General features: G+C 43.0%; 1 protein-coding gene across 2 annotated transcripts in view; it reads left to right on the top strand.

Moving 5' to 3' along the window:
- LOC126188076 (E3 ubiquitin-protein ligase KCMF1-like) overlaps positions 1 to 24,174 on the top strand; it is a 95,460-nt gene extending 71,286 nt beyond the window's left edge. Inside the window, exons 6-8 of one of the 2 annotated variants that reach the window (XM_049929525.1) lie at positions 5,627 to 5,801; positions 6,996 to 7,180; positions 21,100 to 24,174. In XM_049929525.1, the coding sequence (XP_049785482.1) occupies positions 5,627 to 5,801; positions 6,996 to 7,180; positions 21,100 to 21,892 (1,153 nt within the window). In that variant the 3' untranslated portion in view covers positions 21,893 to 24,174. The remainder of the gene's footprint in view (positions 1 to 5,626; positions 5,802 to 6,995; positions 7,181 to 21,099) is intronic. The other variant, XM_049929526.1, reaches the window with a different exon arrangement.
- The last annotated feature ends 475 nt before the right edge of the window (positions 24,175 to 24,649 follow it).

The raw sequence follows: 24,649 nt of genomic DNA, 5'->3' as shown, positions 1-24,649 counted from the left end.
ACTGCACAGGTCGTTCTTTCTCCCTGTGTCGGGTTGTATTGATGACGTCATCCGTTACGTGTCTGATGCGATTGTTCGCGCCGCTAGCCTTGCTATCCCAAGCTCATCCAGACCATTTCGCCGCCGAAAAGTCCCATGCTGGAGTCCGGCCATTGCTGCTGCCATCCGTGATGGCCATTGAGCTGTGCAATACCTTAAGAGGCACCCATCCGCTGTCAATCTTATTACATAATCAAACGGAGCAAACGAGTATGTTGGGAACTCTTTGTTTCTTCCCTCGGTTCTACTGTCCCCATGTCACGGGAATGGACCACACTTCGCTCTATCCAAGGTTGCCATCGGCACTCTACCCTCCCGGGCCTTGCCCTCCCGGATGGCCTTTGCACAGACCCACTGATTCTCGTGGAACATCGTGCGACCCATTTTGCAACAGCATCAACTTCCTATCCGGCTGCTTTCCTTCACCAGAAATAGCGAACCAAAGCTTCCGCCTCATGTTTTACCCCTTGTCAGTCAGAATCTTACAACGAACCTTTTACTGAATGAATGGGAACTTCTTTCCGCACTTTCTTCTTCTCATGATAAGGTCCCCGGCACAGACTCCATTCATAACCAATTGCTTCAACATCTCAGTGCTCCACAATGACATCTTCTCCGGGTGTTTAACTGTATTTGGCTCCAGGGCAACTTCCCTTCTCAATGGAGGGATAGCATTGTGGTTCCCATCCTTAAGCCTGGTAAGAACCCCCTGTTTGTCTAAAGCTATCGGCCAATTAGTCTGACAAATGTTGTTTGGAAGTTACTTGAACGGATGGTAGCCTGGTGGCTCAATTGGGTCCTCGAATCTCAGGATCTATTGTCCACTTACCAGTGTGGATTCCGAGAGTGACAGTCTGCGATCGATCATTTACTTCGCTTGGAATCCGCAGTTCGGCAGGCTTTTTCCGAGCACCGCCATTTGGTTGCAGTATTTTTCAACCTTCACAAGGCCTATGACACGGCTTGGCACGATCACATCTTACTTACACTTGATGAGTGGGGTCTTCGGGGCCCACTCCTAATTTTTATCTGCCAGTTCCTGTTCCATCAGTCGTTCAGGGTTCGGGTTGGTACTGTTTTTAGTTCTCCATGGACCATGGAGAATGGCATCCTACAGGTTCCGTATTGAGTGTACTTCTTTTCCTCATTGCTGTAGATGGACTTGTCGCATCCGTCGGTTCTTTGGTCACCCCTGCTCTGTATGTGGATGATTTCTGCATTTGGGTTGGTTCCTCTTTGATGGCCTCTGCAGAGCGGCAGCTCCAGGGAGCTATACGGCGTGCCTCCACATGGACCTTTCACATGGGTTTCAATTTTCTCCTTTAAAATCGTGGGTGGTCCACTTCTGTCGCCGTACTGCGGTCCACCCCGATCCGGAGCTCTACCTTGATGCACAACAATTTCCTGTGGTCCCCCCCCCCCCTCCTTTCTGTTTGGCGGTCCTCGCTTCTGGTTTCTTATGCAATGACTGTCCGTTCCTCTCCCACCCACTCATCCTTCCTATTCTATCCTGTTCCCAGACCAAGGACGTCGCCCGAGGGCGGGTTTACTGGTTGGACTCCGCCTTGCGTCTCTTCGCCGTGATTTTTAGCTTCCTTCTTTGTCCTTTCTCCCATGTTCCCTCCCAACCCCTCCCCCCGGTTAGTTCCTCTGCCCCGGATTCGGATGGATCTGTGCTAAGGCCCGAAAGATTCCGTTTCCCCGATGGTGTGCAATTTTTTTTTTTTTCTGCCCAATTTTATGGGAGTTTTGGGATGCTGTTGTTTTTTTACACTGAAGTCTCTAAATCTGCTGATCATGTGGGATATGCCTTCACGTCCTCTGTTGGCACGGAAAATCATCTCCTGCCAACTACATGTGGGGTGTTTACTGCAGAATTGACGGCAATTTCCCAGGCCCTTACCTTTATTACACGGTCCCAACTCAACAGCGTTTTGCTATGTACGGACTCGGGATGAGTGGCCTTCTTGCTATTGACTGGTGTTTATCCCACCATCCCTTGGTCTTGGCCATCCATGACAGTCTCACTGATCTTCACCAAGCTGCTTTTTCCGTTGACTTCCTTTGGGTCCCTGGCCATGTGGGTATCCCAGGTAATGAGCTTGGTGATCGTTTGGCCCTTCTCTATAAACCCTTCTGTAGCTGATTTACGGCTTCACATCAAATCCCACTTCGCACAATCCTGGGCCAACTATTGGGAGGCTACCTCCTTGTCTAATAGACTTCTTGCAATGAAGGTGACGCATGTCGCATGGCATTCTTCCTTCCGCCTCTCCCAAAAGGACTCAACCACCCTGTGTTGTCTCCGCGTCAGTCATACCAGGCTGGCCCATGGTTTTCTTTTGCGTAATGAGCCACCCCCACTTTGGGGTGTGGAGTCTTCCAGTCAGCAGCCCACATTTTGGTGGAATGCCCCCTTCTTTTGGCTCTGCGTACTAAGTACAGACTTCCCCGCAATTTACCTTTAATATTGGCAGACGATTCCCGGGTGGTTGAACTGGTTCTCAGTTTCCTCTGTGAAAGTTTTTTTTTTATTCTCAGTTTTAAGGTTTTTCATCTCACTCTGGAGTAGGGGCAGGGCAGTGAGGATTGGGGTGTCTCCCACTGTAAGCTGTGTTTGGAGATTCCTGTCTCCCCTTCCTGGCCAAGATCGTCTTTTCTTTCCCTTTAACTCTGTTTTTATCACTTTTCACGTTTGGTTAGTCTCCTTTTACAATACACATTTTCACAATCTAGTGGTTGAACCACTGCCCTACTTGCTAAGTCATTTAAATTATATTTCAGATCTTTCACAATTACTTTTTTCATCTGCAAAAAAGAAATTTTTATATGAAAGTGGCAGGTCACTGATATACCATATTAGCCATCCGTAAGCCATACATTTCCCCCCAAAATCCGGGCATGGTCTTGCCTGCACTGCATCAGAGGTGGGATATTTCCTGCCTGTAGCATAGCCTTAGGGCTGCTCACTTGCTGACTTCCCTCATTTTCTTTTCACCATTGACAAAACAACTGCACTTTTACGTTTTTTAGCCTTTTACTTTTCATCGTTTTGACTTTTCTGAGATGTCAATCTGTCTGAATGGACCACATTTGAAACAAGGGACTGATGACCTTGCTGTTTGGTCCCTTCAACCCCAATCAACCAACTAAATGAAACTTCAACAGTTGAAGCTGGTGACATTGTTACCTAACATACAACAATTGATTTCCAAACTGTAGCAAATTTTGAACTAAGAAGGAGCACTTCAGTTGAGTTTCCTGTGATGTAGATAAACAGCACCCTAAATTTACATGCGCGGATTTGGGGGGGAAATGTATGGCTAATATGGTATATCCGTGACCTGCCACTTTCATATAAAAATTTCTTTTTTGTAGATGGAAAAAAGTTGTTCTGAAAGATCTGAAATATGATTTAAATGACTTAGCAAGTAGGGCAATGGTTTGTCAGCTTGGGCCTTAAGGGGAATATATTGCCACCTAATTACAACAAAAACCAGTGCATGTAATTCCTGACTCTCATACAAACCAGATGGTAGTATCACAGGGGGAGCAAATGGTCAGTGTAGTTGTACATTTTAAATTCTTAGCCTACGGAATATCAGACCAGCTGTGTGGCTGGATTGAAGAGTTTTTAGCAAACAGAACACAGCATGTTGTTCTCAATGGAGAGACGTCTACAGACGTTAAAGTAACCTCTGGCGTGCCACAGGGGAGTGTTATGGGACCATTGCTTTTCACAATATATATAAATGACCTAGTAGATAGTGTCGGAAGTTCCATGCGGCTTTTCGCGGATGATGCTGTAGTATACAGAGAAGTTGCAGCATTAGAAAATTGTAGCGAAATGCAGGAAGATCTGCAGCGGATAGGCACTTGGTGCAGGGAGTGGCAACTGACCCTTAACATAGACAAATGTAATGTATTGAGAATACATAGAAAGAAGGATCCTTTATTGTATGATTATATGATAGCGGAACAAACACTGGTAGCAGTTACTTCTGTAAAATATCTGGGAGTATGCGTGCGGAACGATTTGAAGTGGAATGATCATATAAAATTGTTGGTAAGGCGGGTACCAGGTTGAGATTCATTGGGAGAGTCCTTAGAAAATGTAGTCCATCAACAAAGGAGGTGGCTTACAAAACACTCGTTCGACCTATACTTGAGTATTGCTCATCAGTGTGGGATCCGTACCAGATCGGGTTGACGGAAGAGATAGAGAAGATCCAAAGAAGAGCGGCGCGTTTCGTCACAGGGTTATTTGGTAACCGTGATAGCGTTAGGAAGATGTTTAACAAACTCCAGTGGCAGACTCTGCAAGAGAGGCGCTCTGCATCATGGTCTAGCTTGCTCGCCAGGTTTCGAGAGGGTGCGTTTCTGGATGAGGTATCGAATATATTGCTTCCCCCTACTTATACCTCCTGAGGAGATCACGAATGTAAAATTAGAGAGATTAGAGCGCGCACAGAGGCTTTCAGACAGTCGTTTTTCCCGCGAACCATACGCGACTGGAACAGGAAAGGGAGCTAATGACAGTGGCACGTAAAGTGCCCTCCGCCACACACCCTTGGGTGGCTTGCGGAGTATAAATGTAGATGTAGATGTAGATGTAGGAATGCAGATGTGTATGAAAAAAATTAGTGAAAGTTGCGCATTCACAATTTCCTGCAGAAACTAAGTGCTACTATTATAGAAAAAGCCTTGCTGTCATTTATATAAATGTGAAACTGTCTTGCTTGCATATTTTCACTCTGTTATGCCTTAAGGTCATGTTTTTGGGTAACTGAACATTTGTAAAGACTACTTTGAACCTAGAAAAGGGTTATCACAACTGACTGTAATGTTAGGTGCTAGTTCAAAAACACCATGCAAGCGAATGTTTGTCCCTGTACCTTCTAATTACTTCTAGATGAGGGAATTTGTAAAACTCTTGCATGCACATGATGTAGTAAATTGGATGCATTTGGCTAATACTTCCTTAGCCGCTATACAGAAAAACTGCAAAAGAACCTAATAATTTAAATGATATACCTCAGAATTACAAATTAAACTGAAAGGCTTCCTTGTGAGCAAGTCCTTTTATTCTCTATAGAATCTAAACTTTTTCCTTGTGTTTTTTAATTATTTGGTTTTCTTAATTTTTAATTTTTTTATCAGAATTATGTAGGGATTTGTTCCATTGCCAACTAGTTTTGGTCCTATGCAACTGGATAAAAATTAAAACATCCAAATAAATAATTTTTTTCCGCACTCTTAAAAAGCTGCACCAAATATTTTCAACTGGTATTTCATCATGTTGCCTCAAAAATTATTGAGTAGCGTGAATTCCATGCATGTTTTTACTTCAATCCACATGTACTTGATCATCATATTGTTCCAAGTGTCCATCTTCAGCTTAAATGCTATGAGCCTTTCAGACAATGAGGGACAAAACATTGTTAGAAACATTTCAGTGTAAAGCTAATATTTTGTGGGGAAGTGCTAGTCTGGCATAGTGTAACATAGCATTCATTCTTTTTTAAATCACAGAATTGACCGCCTGTTTCTAACCAATCAGTATTGATTTTTATGCCTGTTTTTGCAGCTCATCTGGTGGATTATCTTCACTTTCACCTTCAAGCCGAGAAAGTGTCGACCCAATAGCAGAACTCCTGTCCCAGCTGTCTGGAGTGCGCCGTTCAGCAGCTGGGCCTGGTTCCACGCCTTCACAGCTCCAGCAGCTGCAGATGCAGCTGCAGTTGGAGAGGCAGCAGGTGAGGGTATGTGGACATCTCATAATTACACATGACTATACGGGAAATAATTGATTTTTTTAATTTTGTGTGTGTGTGTGTGTGTGTGTGTGTGTGTGTGTGAGAGAGAGAGAGAAAGAGAGAGAGAGAGTGTGTGTGATATGGTCTTTGAAGTTTTCATAATACAGTCGATAATGTATACATTTCCATGCAGCTAGCTGGATTAAATTTCTGCCACTGCGTATTTGAAGAGTACTGACAGCAGGGCATGGAAGAATTTATTTAATAAGGCAAAAGCAAAGCGTAGGATCTGGGGTGCAGCTTATTGGTAATGGAGATCTGATGTTTTTTGTCTTGACAAATGTCATAATAGCAGATATTGTAACCTCCCCCCCCCCCGAGGGGCTTAGCATTCGTTTGATGGGTACAGTCTTGGCGACCCTAGGTTCCTGTGCAGGGCAGCAGTGGAATGCTGTGTGTTTTGGAGAACACCGGACGGGGGCCTTGGCGTCACACGAGGAAGGCACACACCTAAAAAAAAAAATCCTCAATCTCAAAGTGTGTAATATGCTGATGAGGTGAATGGCTGTTGTGGTAAAACAGTCTCTAGCAGGCAACCTCTGGGGCACCTGCCACCCTCCAGTTGTATAAGGATTACTCAGGCATGCAGGGCTCTGCCTCCTGGGTTGACATTTGATTCCCTGGTGTCCTGTGGTATTCCTGTGGAACGGTCTTGTCAAACTACTACTCCTGACGGGATGGGTGTACCATCAGGTAATAGCCACATCCACTCATCAAAGAGAGCTCTATTGGTTAATCCTCCCGAGAAGAACTCTCAGAATTCTAGTAACAGGGCACTAGTGTGCCATAAAAGTTTCATTGTAATCAAGAGAACAAAGGAAACCTTTGAGAAGGTCTCCCATTTCTGTGTCTACAAGGCACTGGAGGGTGTTGCTGGACCCCTAAAAAGTGTCAAACAACTTCGTAATGGAACACTTCTAGTTGATACTAAAATTCAAGCCAAGTCTTAGGTGACTACCTGTTCCTTTGAAATTGCTTGCCAGATTTTTGGATTGATGTATGGACTGTGGGAGGAAAATTATTCCTTGATAGTTTATGTAATTTATGTGCTATCCACTCTGTGGAGGAATGAAAACAGATATTTGATTGATTACCATTTGTTCAAAGAACATATTCAGTGGCTCAGTGTACTTGTTTCAGGCTGCACGACAACAACTGGAGCGGTTACCTCGGAGGCAAACACAAACGGCTTCATCAGCAAATACTGGTGGAGCGGGATCTTCGGGTTCAGGTGCAGCTGGAACCACGACAACAGGAAATCCTGCTGCGTCATCAGAGTCAAAAGCTCAGAATTCTCATAACAGCTCTCAGTTCCTGCTTTCTAGGTATATTAATTCTGTTTTAAAAGCATGTTAGCAGTACTTTACTAGACTGAACTATTTAGTTTCTTGTTTTGTTGTAGAATGTAATGCTGATGTTCATTGGTATAATGACTTTCTGTTGTTATTTGGTGGAGAGAGATCTTGGAGAAAGGTGTTTAGCAGTGAATCTCTTGTAAGGTATCTAAAGTTGCAGTTAACACTTATTTGGAAAACTTTGTGAAAGGACATAGTCAAGATGAAATTATCATATTTATGAGTTACATTGATTACTCTATAGTCAAAATTTTAATTTGTGAGATCTGGCTGTATGGAATAAGGAAATATTGTTGTATTTCTGTCATACAATATTGCTGCATGGGAAATCTCCTAGTGGTTTGTCACCCTAAAACCTAAATTAGACAATACCAACACTGGCACAAAGGGCCAGGGTATCCCTCAGCTTACCCTTAGGCAGGCATAACTAGAGAGGCTACATGCCAGGTGCCCTGCTGCATGCATTCTGTGCATGCACAAGCCACATTTCACCCCTGCATGTGATGTCTGCACGCTGTCGTACTGCTTGCTTGTCAGTTGTTTGTCCCCCTTACCCCTGCCCACCTGTGCCCTAGGTTTATGTGCCATGTTCATAGCCTGCACTGCTTGGAGACAGATAAATGAGCATTATCCAGAAATGAAATTTTCCATACAGACAAATTGTACATTGCAAACAGCAAGTGTCCATGTGAGAGAGTTGCAGGGAAGTGCCACAAACTGCACATGTTGACATCTACTTAATCACTCTTTAGTGCCACAGTTGCAGCAACTGAAAAATAGTTGCTTCGAGTATTTTGGGCAACAAAAGTAGGAAAGTTTAAAAAAAATTATACAATGATTTGTGATAATTCTGATCCATATATGGCTCATTATACAGCAGATTTTCTGCAAAAATTAGCTAAGGATTTGCTGTCTGTCATGTAGTACAGAGCCTGCTCATGTCCCATGGTTTGTTTCTAATGGAAGAAATTGCTCTTTGGTTGGCATTCATACTGCCGTGAAAATGTGTAATTGGCTGCTACACACTGTTTTCAACACTGGACAGCAGATTTATGTGACACAAGAATATAGAAATTTATTCCCATGGCATGATAACTGAATTAATTTTTTTGGTGAATGTTGAGTAGCAGCTTGTGTTTGCTACAGTGATCCAATAAATATTTTCCAGTAAACAATGTTTTCTTTCTATTTACAGTTCTAGGGAATCTAGCTTTCTAGATAACTTCAGTAGTATGATCTATTGGATAGACTTTTTCATATATGTGACATGTTGCGTGGTGGTAATTGAGACAGGAAGGTAAACCACACCTGGATTGAATCTGCAAGTCAGATTAACAATCGTGGCTGGTGTACGGCCAACTGTGGATTATAGTTGGTTTCCCATGCTCTTTTAGGCTTGTCCCCAATTAACATCTCAGAAATCATGATAAACAAATAGTTAAAATTTGCAGAGCAAAATTTACGTGATTCACAGACAGGTGGTGCACGTGACTTCCCTCCCTCAAGTAACTGGTGCCAGCAGTAACAGGAATAGCATCTGGTCGCAAAGTTAAATAAAATAAATTGGCCAAATCTTGGAACACAGCAGCACCATTATAGACAGGATTAATGTGAAGAAAAATGTTACAATAGTGCGACCTTTTGGTTCAGACCATATGGTAGCTTTATAAGTTTCTTTTAGACAAGATTGCACTAGTGCATTTGCCATTTCTTTCAAGTTTGGTAATCTGATGTGTGACACGCGCGCACACACACACACACGCACGCGCGCGCGCGCGCGCGCGCGCGCGTGTGTGTGTGTGTGTGTGTGTGTGTGTGTGTGTGTGTGTGTGTGTGTGTGTGTGTGCGCGCGCGCGTCACACATCAGATTAGCAAACTTGAAAGACATGGCAAATGTACTAGTGCAATCTTGAGTGCGCGCGCCGCACATTGAAATAGTAATTTGTCACGACACCCTGATCTCAGTTTTCCAGATTTTCTCAAATGGTCTTGTTCAGTAGTAATATAAAAATAATGCAACAGCCAAACATAGTATCATAAAAAAAATACTTTGTTTGATACTTACGGTAGTAAAAATGTGAGCAGTGATTCTAGGGCAATCAGTATGAAATTACAAAATGTGAAATATTGCTGAAGTGATGAAGATGCATGCATTTGTCTCTCAGTACTACCTGGTTGTGTGATCCTGTCGTTATGCTATGTTAATGTGTTTTATCTCATAACCCACATCATCTTGCTATTGTTTTCGTCTTATATGTCCTTCCTTTTCCAGAATCATTTTATCTTTTCAAAACTGAATTAGAATTTCAGCTACAGCATATTTTGAGTTGACAATAACGGTGACATCAAGAGAAGAGCTAATCAGGCTTCTCGTAGAAGACATTAATTCTTATAGAACTGGAATGCCTTTCAGGAGTGGCCTGGTAGTGAATTTCATTTGCAAACAAGTTCACATTGTTGATTAATTTTACTAATTGGCTTTTCCTCTGCTTGTGCCAGAAATTGATTCTTTTTTACATGGCAGCAGCAGCAGCAGCAGCAGCAGTAGCAGTAGGCTGCTAAGGGACTTGAAGCTCCCATGCCGATCTCACATAATTCATCCAGCTTCTCCTGTCCTGTGCTGCTTCTTCGCAGTTATTTATCCCCAATCGTTTACATATGCAATCAATTTCATTGTGCCAAGTATTCCTGTGTCTCCCCCTTGGTCTTTTGCCATATGGCTTCTCCCTGAATATTCTTAACACAATTTGGTCTTATTTCATTCTCATCAGATGTCCAGTCCATTGCAGTCTTCTAGCATTTATTATGTTTACTATCGTTGGTTGTTGTGATATCTCGTGGATTTCTATGTTGTCTTTTCTTCCAGCATTGTGATTCATTGTCATAATATGGACCAAAGATTTTTCTGTAAACTTTATTCTCAAACACTTGTAAATGGTGGTGTCCTGTTTTTGTTAGGCTCCATGTTTCTGCCCCATAGATTAGAAGTGGTCTGATGATTGTATTATATACTTTATTTTAGCTTTCCTAGTCAGCAGGGCTAGTCCTAATAGTTGGTTTGTCTTGCTGTAGTATCAGTGTTTAGCACTTTTTTACATTATTTATATTAAATTTTCAGTGTAGTTAAAATCACTCTTCCACTGTGATGCCAGACATTGACTGATGATAATAACTTCTTAATTCTGCAGCAGTATCTTGAGAGAAACAATTACCAAACAGTATTGTAAATATGCTTACAATCAAATTGATACCAACTGCAACATTTCAAATAACTCATTTCTTAAGATTGGCTGCAGCTCCCTCCTCATGGCTAGTCACAAATGGGTAGCACATCATGTAACTTGGCTGAACAGTCCTGCCATGGCTGGATTACAATTTTTACTAAGCGGGCTGCTTGTCAGCACTATCATAAAGTCAGGACATAACGCCACTGTTGGGCATGACAGTGGAAAATTGTATGTTTTGGAGTGAAGTTGCTTAAGTGCCAGATCATGAAGGTGTTATAAGCCTGTGCATATATAAAAACAAAATGACTTACGTGAGGTGCATGCCAGTGCAGTGTATGGCTGCTGAGAAGATTCAACTTGGAAACACTTCATGGGATGCATATACTGCTGGTGGGTATCAGCAAAAATGAATAGGTGTTCAGAAGGCATGTTCCCGTGATGCAGTTTCAGCTAATAATTGTTATAGGGTGTATTCTGTTCTAAGTTGGAACAGGATGGTTGTAATGAAGATCTCTCCTCTTCCTCTTGCCCCCCCCCCCCCTCTCTCTCCTTCTCTCTCTCTCTCTCTCTCTCTCTCTCTCTCTCTCTCTCTCTCTCACACACACACACACACACAAAACTATAAAATATACAAAAATATCAGGAAGAACTAAATGGAACACAAAAAGCTTGTAAACTCTCTGTAATAGTAGTCCTCTTATTGAATCATAAAATGGTGGAAAGGGTGCATGCTTCTTAAAAGAGAAGAATCTGGTGGTTTACATAGGTGGTAGATGGTAATAAACTGAGTACATGGATACAGAGTACTAACTGTGGGACACGACTATTTAGACTGTTATGGCTTTCAGAAATCACGAACAAGTATGCAGTTCAGCAAAAGTTTGAAATATACATTGCTAAGGAGTGCAAGATCAGTTTGGGTATAAGTTTCTAAATATTATAAACTTTTTCAATAAGGCCACAGTTGTTTGGGAGGCAATTGGTTTGAGGTGCAATGTGTTCTGAAAGTTCCTGAACCCACTAGAAAGACTCAACACAAAAGTTGATAGAACATTTTGTGCAAGTAATCTCCACATTTTGCAGCACTGCATGACCACAGAACAAGGGGTAATTGGAACTTTCATTTTGCCAAAGATACTAATTTGCTATTCTCTGTGCTGCATCAGGAATTGTCCCTCTGTGGGTTTGCTGGTTATTTACATCTCTACTTGAGATACGAAGTTGGGTAAATCTAGTAAAACAATTATAATCGGGAGAAGGGTGTTCCTCGTGGGGGCAGGCTGTGTGCGTGTTTTCGTGCGTGTTTTCAAAATCTGGAGATGAATGTTCCACAGTAAGTGGCTTGCTTTGTTGAATGTGTTCTGCTAACACATTAGAGTCTAATGGGCCAGCTATCCAGTTAATAACCAGATCCTGAGGAAATTTGCTACAATTTACAATTTTTTAGTAAATTTACTAATACACTTACCGTATTTACCCGAATCTAAGCAGCACTCGAATCTAAGCCGCACCTGAAAAATGAGACTCGAAACAAAGGAAAAAAAGATTTCCCGAATCTAAGCCGCACCTGAAATTTGAGACTCGAAATTCAAGGGGAGATAAAAGTTTTAGGCCGCACCTCCAAATCGAAACAAAGTTGGTCCATTGTAATATGAGACACAATTTAGGTCGAATGAATGACGATACAGCTACAGTAGTTTGGTTCGAGTCGTAAGCTTTACCAGGTAGCCACTGCTATGCGTCAGGCGCTCCGTCCGTATTTATACGGGTACCCTTCCTTTTCCACGTGCTTCGTCTGGTTTGAATCGATTGCTTATTTTGTTTGATCTGATAAGTGCCGTTTTCTCTGTTATAGGTGTTTACGTCACTCTAAGCTGAAAATGCATCACTGTACTGTGTCATGCATTGTTTGTCGCATTCTGATAGTGCGTGTTTACGGCCTGTCGCCGTTCGCGGCATGGCTTGCTTTTGTGCGCGCTACCGCCGCTTACAACTAAAAAGAGACAAATCGTCTCATTAGCGAAGCAATGTCAAGAGACTGGTATTTGTTGTTACTTACACTTCTGCTTTCTTTGAGAATGATCAACAAGAACCAAATAATAGGCTGCGTATGATAGAACATGTTCTGAACGAGAGTTAGGCGAAAATTTTTCTCCGTTTGAAAATCTTTGCAGCCGCTTCTTTAGTACGTCAAATTCTGCACAGAAATTCGAGTCCTCTAAGATTTAAAAATCTAGTCAGTTGCCGTGGTTCATTTCTGACTGTATCACTATAAGGCTAAGAATAATACGAATATAAACATGACACGATAAGTGTATTCTTCCGCGTTTGCTGTTGTCTCACTCTAGTTTCGGAGTTTATTAGGCAGACAGGATTTAAATGAGATAGCAACAAACACGGAAGAACACATGGCAAAATGTTTATATTCGTATTATTCTTATGGTGAATGAATGGTGACGAGAATACTGCTTGTGATTCACATTTCATCAGGTTACTATTAGCAACCATCTCTTCTCACAGGTAGGAAAAAATTCAGAACGTAGAGTTGGCCATATTGAAAAACATCCCAAACAGTCTTGCCAGTCGGATTTTCGTAGTACATTGAAATTCTAATACATTCGAAGATGAACAATACGGAATTTGTATTTACTTCGTTGGATAATGTATGAAAATGCAGTGGTCGAAACTCTGGGCGGAGAAAAAAAAGCTCGTCTTCCACCTTTTTTTTAATTTATTTACTGACGCAGAGGTTTTGGCGCCAGTATTTATCTTTGTGCCTACAAAGCATGTCTGTGTAGTGCTACATATATTCGACGGCAGAAGTTAGTTGTGGCGGCACCTACCAACATTTTTCAGAACTTCCGCTTGCTTTGCACTCGATTCTAAGCCGCAGGCGGTTTTTTGGATTACAAAAACTGGAAAAAAAGTGCGGCTTAGATTCGAGTAAATACGGTATCTCTTTAGGCAGTATATCAGCTTAACCTCCCATCCTTGCTTTTTGTGAATATGTCTACATTTAGCACAAATAAATTATACAAGGATTTGTAGATATTACTCTAAAGATACTGTTTTTCAGCATTTTTATTTTTCTCTGAAGTGGACAAAATTTTTGTAAGTCGTAGGGAATGGTAGCCTGTTGATTTAAAATCACTTGTCAGCAGGACATACTAAATGCTTTATTTATAAGTAAAGTGTTCTATTGTGAAATGTGTGCTTTTTTTCCCCCCCTCTCTCATTTTTACAATTTAGAGAACCTCACTGGGGTATGAAATCTTTCAAAACACTCGGTAACACAAAAGCCTGTGTTACATGGCCTACAGTAGTATCTGGTCTCTTTGCTCACTGCCTTTCCTGCAATATTCCCTTGTGCCCAACAGACGTTACATCTTCTAGCTGGATTTGTTTTCTTTCATGTTGGTGGCAGTTTCTCAGGAAAATGACGTGTTGCTTTCCTAATTTACAGATAAAATCTGCTAATGCATACTTTTTTGATATTTTGATATTGGGAATAAAGTTGGCATTCACAATTGCCCTCATAAAAATATTGAAGAAAATCTTTTCCCACCATTTCACTGTCTTTCTCTGGAAGGGATGGTAACTCATCAGCTGGTCTCCTCTGTCAACACGTTTTACGCAAGTTGTAGTCTAGTACAACATCTGGCTTTACTACCTCAACATATCCACTCCTGGATTTTACATGGACATGCGAAGCAGTCACCTTATGCTGTGTTGACAACATGTGTACATCAAGTTTGTCTTTCCATCTCAAGCAGAAAAGGTGTCCTTTGCGATGAAATGTCATTTCTCGTTTCTTTGGTTTTTGATTCATTAGGTCTCTAGGCAAACCTATCCTGTTCTTCATCACAATACCAACTCTCAATGTATTTCTTTCCCATATTTCTTCAAGGACTGCAGGACTTGTATAAAATTGTCCATGTATTCCCCATGTCCTTTTCTCAGGTAAAAGGAACACAGCCTCAGCAACAGTAATTTGACATAATTGTCAACATTCCTTTTCATCCAGTATAAACTTCAGCATTGCAATGTAACCTGTTCGAGCATCTTTTACGACATACTGTTTTATCCCATATTTCTCTGGTTTGTCTTTCATATAAACACACAATCCAATTCTTCCTCAAAAAGGATGTATTGCTTCATCCACAGCCCAATTTGGTGATGGATAGGACTTTTCTGCATCTTTCTGTGAAAAAGTCCCAAACAGATCTTACTTTATACAGAGGGTCATGGCCTGGTTCTCGTTGAGGTATCCATAGCACATTGTTGTTCACATACAGCATCTTGAATCTGGCAAAAAATCTGTCTCGTGACATTAGCTGAGAAGCAAATTGATGAAGCAAGCACAGGGTCTTCAGAACCATAATACCTAAGTTTAGGTTTCTTTACAACACACTCATGCAAAGCAATTGCAAAAAATTGATTTACTTCGTGTATCCTGATTGCTCTCCATTTCTTCCATAAAGATTTTGGTTTGATTCTGTTCTGACGGCAAAGTTCAGAAACGGTATCAGTAGCATATATATTTGTCTCTGACTTTACTTTTAGATACATGCTCTGATCAAAAAATTGCAACAAACAGTCTAGTTCTGACGGTAATGTATCGACAGGAACCTGAATTCCACTCGTTTCTTCAAACAGAGGTAATTCAGGGAGTCCATCAAAATGACATCATTCATTATGAAGGGCAGGCTGTTGAACTGAAGACAAACCTGACTAATAGAAACTTACTACCATTGTTTCTATCAGCAGCACAGGTTTCGCTCTCCAGCCCACGCGAGTCATCACTATCTTCTGAAAAATCACTGATGTCATTCGAAAGATCATAAAGTTCTGAGCCATTGTTTAAGAGTTCTTCAATCTCTAAGTTTGACAAGCGATGCCTGTTAGCCATATTCACTATTTCTGTTTTTACACATGGGAAGGATGCACACAATAGCACAACATGGCAGCTGACATAGAACAAAACAACCTTCAACAATATTCCGAGCTCACTTGCACAGTTCTCGTAACACTGGTACCATTCACGAGAGACTGGCATGCACTAGCCATCAACAATGCACTTACAACAAGCCAAACAATTAGTCTCGCCACATACAAACATAAAACACACATTTAAGTCACAAATAAATAAGTCAGAAGTGAAGAATGTATGACATATATCTGTCTGATTTTATGGTTAAAACATAGTGAACGTATCTAGTATGTCCATCGGCTTCAGTGTGTTAGTTAACCTAAGCTCAATATGCAAGATAAACAATCTTATTCATTATTATTCACTAGGCAGTCCAGTATTTGGTTAATAGATTTTGCTTGAAAATGATTATTGTGAAAATCATAGAGATTTGGGATTGTATTTTATCCAATGTATGCGGCTGAAGAAACAAAATTAATAGACCATAAATGTTGAGACTAAGTGAATAAAAGTTGATCCAAAATTATGGAGCTGGAGATCACTACAAATTGGGAAAAAAGGTGTAGAACAGACAAATACCATAATAAGAAAGATAATGGATAGAAAGTGTAGTAACACTGTTCACGTTACGTCGCACTTCACTTAGCGTAGACCGGGACTGTGTCCTAGGCATGCCCGATGTTGACTGACTGCGCACGGCCTGTCCTGCCGGAGTTGTTGTTGTTGTTCTTGTTGTTACGCCGGCAGAGGTCGCGTCCGAATTCTCGCGTGCCCTCTGGTGGACGGGACTCTACTGGCGGCGACTACCGTTCGTGACGCGCCGTGCCAATGTGCGCCTCCCGCGATCTTTCTGGTGGCTACTACACTCCTCCTCCTTCGGGGGGTGAAGCCACTGTGATCCACTGCGTCGGAAGGTGGAGCGTCGGGCAGGAGCGATGACCTCCACATCCATTGGATGGCCGGAATCGAGGGGATCTGCCAACCCTCGAGCCGGAACCTTCGAATACGGCTGGAAGTGACCCACACGAAGAGGCCCCCGTCGTCCCACAACCGGAGCCCGGGACAGCACAGGCGACAAGCTGTCGAAGTCTGGATCCTGTTCCACCTCAGGAGGGGCAAGACCTAGTGGCGGGGACGAAGGGGAAGGGACGACCACAGGGGAACTAGCCCCCTGCGAAACCGGGCCGGCTAGGGGGGCCGGCTCTCGCTGGGGCATCTCGAATGACGGCGATGCCGGTGCTGGAGCCACTGGAGGCTGCCAAGGCTGAGAACCATCGCAGTGTGGCAGAGTCACAGCGGGGAGAGGAGGTAACGTCCCCTGTGAAACCAATACAGGTGCCGGCAATGGGGAAGCCGGTGTCCGAGAGGTCGGAGGGTGGGTGCCCGAACGTGGACGGAGCTGATTTTGGTGACGACGTACCACCCGGTCCCCCGCCTGCAAGGTATAGAGCCGGCGGCCATGGCGGTGCAGGACCACCGCCGGTATCCAATGTGGATTGCGACCAAACCCACGGGCCCAGACTGACATACCCAGTGGAAAGCCAGGTACTCCGTTTTGTGAAGACTGGCGAGGACCAGGCTGGAGGAGGTGCAGCAGAGTCCTAGGTTGACGCCCATGGAGGAGCTCTGCGGGGCTGCGGTCTCCCATTGGTGTGGTCCGGTATGCCGTCAAGAAAAACGTCAATGCTTCCTCTGCAGGAAATTCGTGCACATACTTTTTCATCTGTGTCTTAAAGGTGCGCACCATGCGCTCAGCTTCCCCATTCGATTGTGGATGGAAGGGGGGAGAGCAAACGTGCCGAATACCGAAGCGCCTACAAAAATCCTGGAAGGTCTGCGAAAGAAACTGCGGTCCATTGTCCGAGACCAGGGTGATTGGCAGACCTTCCACAGGAAAGATTTTTGCTAGTGCCTGGATTGCAACTTCTGAAGTGGTTGAGGAGCAGCGAACCACATATGGGAATCGGGAATAAGCATCAATGACAATGAGCCAAAAGCCATTGAGAAACGGGCCCGCAAAATCGATGTGAACACGTTCCCATGCCTGGGTTGCCGGCGGCCATGAAGAGAACGCTGCCCTGGGAGATGCTTGTTGGCTCGCACACTGGGAACAGGCGGCCACCAAGTGCTCAATTTCTCTGTCAATACCGGGCCAGTACACATGTCTGCGAGCCAAGGTTTTCGTACGGGAAACACCCCAGTGCCCCCGCATGTAATAACTTGAGGACCTCCCTTCGTAAACTTGCATGAACAACCACGCGAGGAGCTGTATCATCGGTAGCCAGAAGGAGAACTCCTTCCAAGACCGAGAGACGGTCTCGTAGAAGAAAATAATTACGAAGAGGGTCCGAGGCCCGGCCCGGAGGGCGGGACGACCACCCCTGCTGAATGAGGCGAACTACTTGCCGGAGAACCGGGTCAGCCGCCGTTTCCCTGGCGACTCGAGAACTAGTGATCGGGAAGCCATCAACCGCTTGGCGGGACGCCACATCCAAATGAAAACACATAATCTCCTCTCGATCAAATGTAGGGTCCGGGCCCACTGGAAGACGGGAAAGAGCGTCGGCGTTGGCATGCTGGCCTGTAGGGCGAAAACGAATGTCATAATGGTACTTAGAGAGGAACAAGGCCCAGCGCTGGAGTCTGTGGGCTGCCCTATCCGGAATCTGAGAGGCGGGGCCAAATAACGATATTAACGGCTTATGGTCAGTGATTAACTGAAACTTCGTGCCATACAAGAAAGGGTGAAACTTGGTAACAGCGTAGACAATGGCCAAAGCCTCTTTTTCCACCTGGGAGTAATGGGCCTGCGCGGGACTAAGCGTTTTCGACGCAAACGCCAGTGGTTGCTCGGAACCATCTGCGTTGCGATGGGCCAGGACCGCCCCCACCCCATACTGCGAAGCATCCGTAGCCAGGACCAACGGCTTATGGGGATCAAAAGTAGCCAAACAAGGGGCTGACGTGAGGAGGCCCTTCAACGAGGTGAACGCTCGCTCACATGCAGGTGACCAATCAAAAGGAACACCCTTGTGCAGAAGGCAGTACAGGGGGTGGGCTATAGTGGAAGCCCTGGGAATGAACCGGTGGTAATAGGCTATCTTGCCTAAAAAAGCTTGTAACTCCTTCAGCGAAGTGGGCCGAGGAAGGTTGACGATACCTTGGACCAAACTTCCTAGTGGCTGGATGCCGTGCCGAGATATGGTGTAGCCCACATACTCAATGGACGGTTGAGCAATGGACAGGACTTCCTCGAGGGAAGGGTCTTCTAACTGCAGGGCCCGTTGCCGGACCTCCCGATCAGGGGCCGAACGAACAATGACGTCGCGTACCATAACATGGGCATACGACTCCCGCGACTGCTCCGTGACAAAATGACACTTGCGACTAAGACCGTGCAGGGTAGCGGCCCACGCCCGGTAAGACTGATGGGGCTGTTTCTTGCATTGATAGAACTCGACCCTAGCCGCCACAACATGCGTGCGGCGGCGATAATATGAAGACAGCAATGAACACAATGCGTCAAACGACAAGGACGAGGGTTCCTGCAACAGCGCTAGCTGCCGCAAAACTTGATACAGCGAGGGAGATATCCAAGACAAGAAGAGAGCACGACATACCTCCGCATCGGCAACATGAAACGCCTGGAAATGCTGCCGAAGGCGATGTTCATATGCGTCCCAATCCTCTGCCGTCTCGTCATACGGGGGAAAGGGAGGAGGGAACTGCGCCGGAGCAGACGGCGCGGAGAGCAACGCCGGAAGCACTTGTTTCATGGTGGCCATGAGCTCCGTCTGCTGCGCAACCAAAACCCGCACCAAATCCTCCATGCCGTGGAGAAACTGCGAAACCGGAACAACGACGCAACACGCGAAAGAACGACCCTACTCGTCGCCAATTGTGTAGTAACACTGTTCACGTTACGTCGCACTTCACTTAGCGTAGACCGGGACTGTGTCCTAGGCATGCCCGATGTTGACTGACTGCGCACGGCCTGTCCTGCCGGAGTTGTTGTTGTTCTTGTTGTTAAGCCGGCAGAGGTCGCGTCCGAATTCTCGCGTGCCCTCTGGTGGACGGGACTCTACTGGCGGCGACTACCGTTCGTGACGCGCCGTGCCAATGTGCGCCTCCCGCGATCTTTCTGGTGGCTACTACAGAAAGCAAAGTAAATTTTAGGGGTTTTCATGTTTATTGTTGTATTCACAATAAACAATAATTTTTAACAATAGTTTCCCCCCCCCCTCCCCTCCACTTCTATTAACAGTCATATGTTCTATATGATTACTGTAGACATATTCAGTGGTCACTTTCGCTTCTTTTACATTCTAACATGGATTTGTGTGGAAAGTAGAAAACATTTTCTTGAATACTCAGCATCCTAGTTGAATTATTAAAAATAAGAAAATATTGATGTGGCAAGTATTTTGGTCTTTGGCTGATGTCAGTGTTAGCAATTAAACAACACTGTGTGCAGTAACAATGTAGTAGCCTGCAAGTGACAGACATATTTTTGAGAACTGACATGTAATGAGTAACAATAAATACTATTATATAACATTTCAGTAAGATACCTTCAGTTTCGAAATGTGGTGCTACAGAAGAATGCTGAAGATTAGATGGGTAGATCACATAACTAATGAGGAAGTATTGAATAGGATTGGGGAGAAGAGAAGTTTGTGGCACAACTCGACCAGAAGAAGGGATCGGTTGGTAGGACATGTTCTGAGGCATCAAGGGATCACCAATTTAGTATTGGAGGACAGCGTGGAGGGTAAAAATCGTAGGGGGAGACCAAGAGATGAATACACTAAGCAGATTCAGAAAGATGTAGGTTGCAGTAGGTACTGGGAGATGAAGAAGCTTGCACAGGATAGAGTAGCTTGGAGAGCTGCATCAATCCAGTCTCAGGACTGAAGACCACAACAACAACAACCACCACGTTCAGTTTGTTACATGAAACATTTAAGCGTTCATTATCTCCGTGTGCTACTGCTTCTTTTTGAGCTGTTTTGTATGAAGCAAAAGGACAGTTATAGTTACTGGACTGTGTGAACAAGGTCGAGCATGCTCCCTCTATACTGCTTCTCTCCTTGTATGGTCTTAGTGAAGAAAACATAAGCATCAGTCAAGGAAAGGACTTTGGGTCTGTTGTAACTGGCCGACTGCTGCCCACAAGGCAGGACAAGGCGTGATCTGTGATGCTGTAACATTTGACCAGCAGATCGCCAATCCCTCAACTCATTACTGCCAGTGGATCAATCATGACAGTGCCGCTACTTCTTTATTCTTAGCAAAGAAAACTCACGTAATCCTATAAACGACTCCCCCATTTATCGGCATTCACGAAAAAAAGTGTATAGACAGTGGAGAAATGCCATTCAGAACTACAGTTCAGCTACAGATAAAGGCTATCTCTAACCAACTCTGAACCCTCTCTGAGAAAATTTAACATCTGTTTTGGATGGGGGTGAGGGGTATTAATGAACAGCATTAAATGTCTCTTCCCCCCCCCCCCTCCGCCCCCTACCATTGTTACTGTTATTTGTGAGTTACATGCATCAAAGAAACATAACTCTTGCTTTAAATGTACTTTGTCTTGTTTGTCTTCTGCTGTCAAATTTAGAAAATGCAGAATCTGGTTTTAACGCATTTTTCAATAACTATAGATATTTTTTTATAGCTATGTGATAATATTGGATGTTAGAAATACATAGAATATTTCTTGATTACAGATGCTTCAATCCACATCTGACAGATGCGGAGCTCCAAGTTTTGGAACGAGAAAGGGCAAATCGTAGCCTCTTTGTGCAGGAAGTTGTTTTATCATCAATTGTCGAAGAAGCGTCGAAGCTGTCCTTGACGGGAAAAGGTGCCGAAGTGATAGGAGTACGGAAAGAAAGTGAAGAAAAAGCTGCTGCTGAGGAAGAGTGTGTAACTTTGAAAACATCAGCTGGTGCCCCATTAGATAATACAAAAAATCTCTCGGAAGGAGAGGGGAGAAGCACGGACTCCCAAGGGATAACTGCGCCTCAGCAGCCCGTTGGACAGGGTCATCAGCCTGCACCTGTGGCAGCTGCACAGGTTTCTACCTGTATGCCCCACACAGTGCGCCATCGAGAGCACCTACTACAGCAGCAAGTTGTTAAGCAGCATCAGCATCTTCTCCCACAGGCCCAGCAACAACCGCAGCCTGTCCCAGGAACAGTAAGGCGTGCTGCACCAACTGTTGCTAGAGGCCCTGCTCCAGTGCTGACTCGACAGTCGGTGCCGCCACCTCCGCAGCGAGTGCAAGTGGTCCCGACAGTACGGGTTGTGACAGGCACTGGCACAGTTAGGGAAGTTGCCCCATCCCCTCTCCTTTCAGTGGCTGCAGCTCTTCCCGTACCAGGTGCTCGAGGCGGCGCCTCTTCCCCTGCTCCTTCTCGTAGGAAGCCTGTTCGACCGGGAACTGGCAGTAGCACGGGAGCCACAGAAGCTAGTGCAGGCACTAGGAATCGTTCTGCCGAACCCCCGCCACCTCGTTAACAAATGGCTATTGGTCCTGTATCTAGTCCAGCTGCTTAGAATTAAATTCCACTGTTAATTCATTGGATCCTTCATTTATTTGTAATTATATTTTGCCATCTGTGTACAAACTGTGTGAAAGTTGGTGAGTCTGACATAAAGAGACATCCTCTTGTTCTTCGTGGGAGTCAGGATATCTATTTGTTGACTGTGACCATGGTCACTCATTAGTCTGTCACAGTTTTTGCTAAATTTTAAAAGCAAATATATATTCAGCAGTCTCAGATCTTTGTATTAAAGATTTGAATTATTGTGACATTCTTACATTTGGGGTAGGGTTCTGTTGTATATTGTTATATATATGTATATGACTATATAAGTAAGTCGTAACTAAACCTTGATATATATGTTAATATACTTGGTAATAAACACCTTGGGCATGTCAGTCTGACCAGCTTTTGCAGACTGTTGTAAAATAGCTTGTGTGTGCGCTGTGTGTGTGTACTTGAATCTGCAAGATGTGGATGTGCGTGGTAGACTGTTGAGAATGAACTGATCTTGTTTTCCATAAATACAAATGTAAAATATCTTTTTTTTTTTTTCAGACATAGTCTTTGTTAAGGCAAAGAGAGAAGTCCTATCCATTTTATTTCCTTTTTTCCCCCCCTACCTTTATTATTTTGTAATCTCTTCTGTGATTTATTGCACAGAGTGCTTTACAGTTCTGGCACACTCATAGACTGTTAATTATTCATGTGAGGGATTAAACTTTGCTCTCTGTTAAATGCAGATGTGTAACTATTAACAGGTCTAACAAATGAATTTCTGTAACAATCTCATGAAATCTATTTAGGTGAGCACCGTGCATCAGATTTTATAGACTTTTTTCGATTAATATGGGCATGTGCTGCTGCAGTAGTAGTCTTTATTGCCACATTTTATTTGTATTTGCTGTAATTAAATCAATTAAGCCCTATAAAAAAATGTGCTTAAACTTTATTGTTTGGGAGGACAGATAACAGTTCAGAGTAATTTTGTCTTTTTGTTTTGACATCTCACTGGTTAATAAAGCTGTCATACAATTGGGAGTGTTTGTTTTAGTAATATTATCATCACACTTCTGTGCAACCATCCTGAATAACTTGTAAAGACATTATGCACAACTGCCGTTTGGTTTTGTTCTGTAATTTATTTTGTGCAGTTACTACCTAAAAGTGTTATCTTTGTTACATTAATACTTGGTTAAGAGTATACCCAAGTAATATCAGCATAATGATGGTGGAACAACTCGGATTTGTAATGCATCATATATCATTATAAATACAATATTTATTATCTATTAGGTTTAATGTTGTAAACAGATGCCAGACTTCTTTAGAGTAATGTGGAATATATGTTATATGCTTCTTTTTTTATTAAAATGTGTCAAAACTTGATGAAAAGTTTTCACTTCATAAGATGAGTAGCATTATTAGAACTATTGGATCAGGTAGTATGTAAAATTTCTTTTGGTATATTGGAAGATATCACTGTGATAAAATATAAATGCAGCACACAGCTGGTTTTCTTATCTAAAGTACTGCACTATTAATTTGTCACAGCAAATTGCTTATTAAGCATGAATATCGGAGAGCATTTTTACCAAAATCATGCATGTAATTGTCTGTACCAGACAGTCTCCATTATATACTGTTTGATGCAGCTCATATAGCAGTTGCGTAAAGAAAATTTGTGCCCAGATCAATATTTCTGGAGCTACTGATGTTGAACTTAACCAGTGAAATACATAATAACCCTCTGCACTATTCCAAAATATGATTGTAACTCTGTTCAGTTTCCTTTCAGCCCCTTTCATTATTGAGATTTGCTTTACAATAGTTATACAATAAATATGTATAGAAGATATAGTGAGGCTAGAAATAAAAATTTAAGGATTCTGATACAGCTTAGCTCCAGGATATTTGAATTACTTACTAAAGGTTATGCATAAATTGCATAATACTAATGACCTTAAAGTAAAAATGAAAATAAATACTTTTTGGTAAGAAACCTAGCATTCCTTAATCTATAGCATATGATTTGGTCATTTTTCTGTTTTGTGGTTGGAGTTGTGTATGTTTAAAAAGAATCAATTGATGTAATTTAAGGTTCACACATATATGTCAGCTGCTGAACTGACTATGATGCCCACTTGCTCATTTTATTGAATTTTCACTGCTTTGTCTGTGAGTGTATCCAAGGGGATTTGTGCTTTTGAATGAAAAGACAGTTTCTCTCTCTCTCTCTCTCTCTCTCTCTCTCTCTCTCTCTCTCTCTCTGTTAAGTGCTAAAAGTAAAACTGTCATGGTGTGCAAAAATCAGCTATGCAATGCAGATTCCTATTGATTTCCATGCAGTTATGGATGAAGTGTGTCCCGATGGCATAGCAAGAAGGCTGACTGCTAGATTTGTTTCTTATTGCATATTCAGTTGCATAGACTGACACAGAGAATAATTCTGTAATGTAGCACTCCAATATCAGTGGATGATCTTAAGCGAGTGAAACATGATCTGTGCCTAATTCAAAAATGTAGTTCACTCACATTAAGAACTTGCACTTTTGTGTATAACTGAATTATCCACACACCAGTACAAACTGGACTGTATCAGTAGCAGCCCAGTTTTCTGTAATATCTTTCAACAATTCAGCTTTCTATTGGAAAGTTATCCCACATTCAGAATACTCAAAGCTTGTCCGAATTGAATATTCTACTTTAAGTAACTAATCTCATAGCACCA

Source organism: Schistocerca cancellata, chromosome 5 (genome assembly GCF_023864275.1).
Source record: "Schistocerca cancellata isolate TAMUIC-IGC-003103 chromosome 5, iqSchCanc2.1, whole genome shotgun sequence".
NCBI classification, from domain to species: Eukaryota; Metazoa; Arthropoda; class Insecta; order Orthoptera; family Acrididae; genus Schistocerca; species Schistocerca cancellata.
This window is presented reverse-complemented; position numbering and strand designations above follow the sequence as displayed.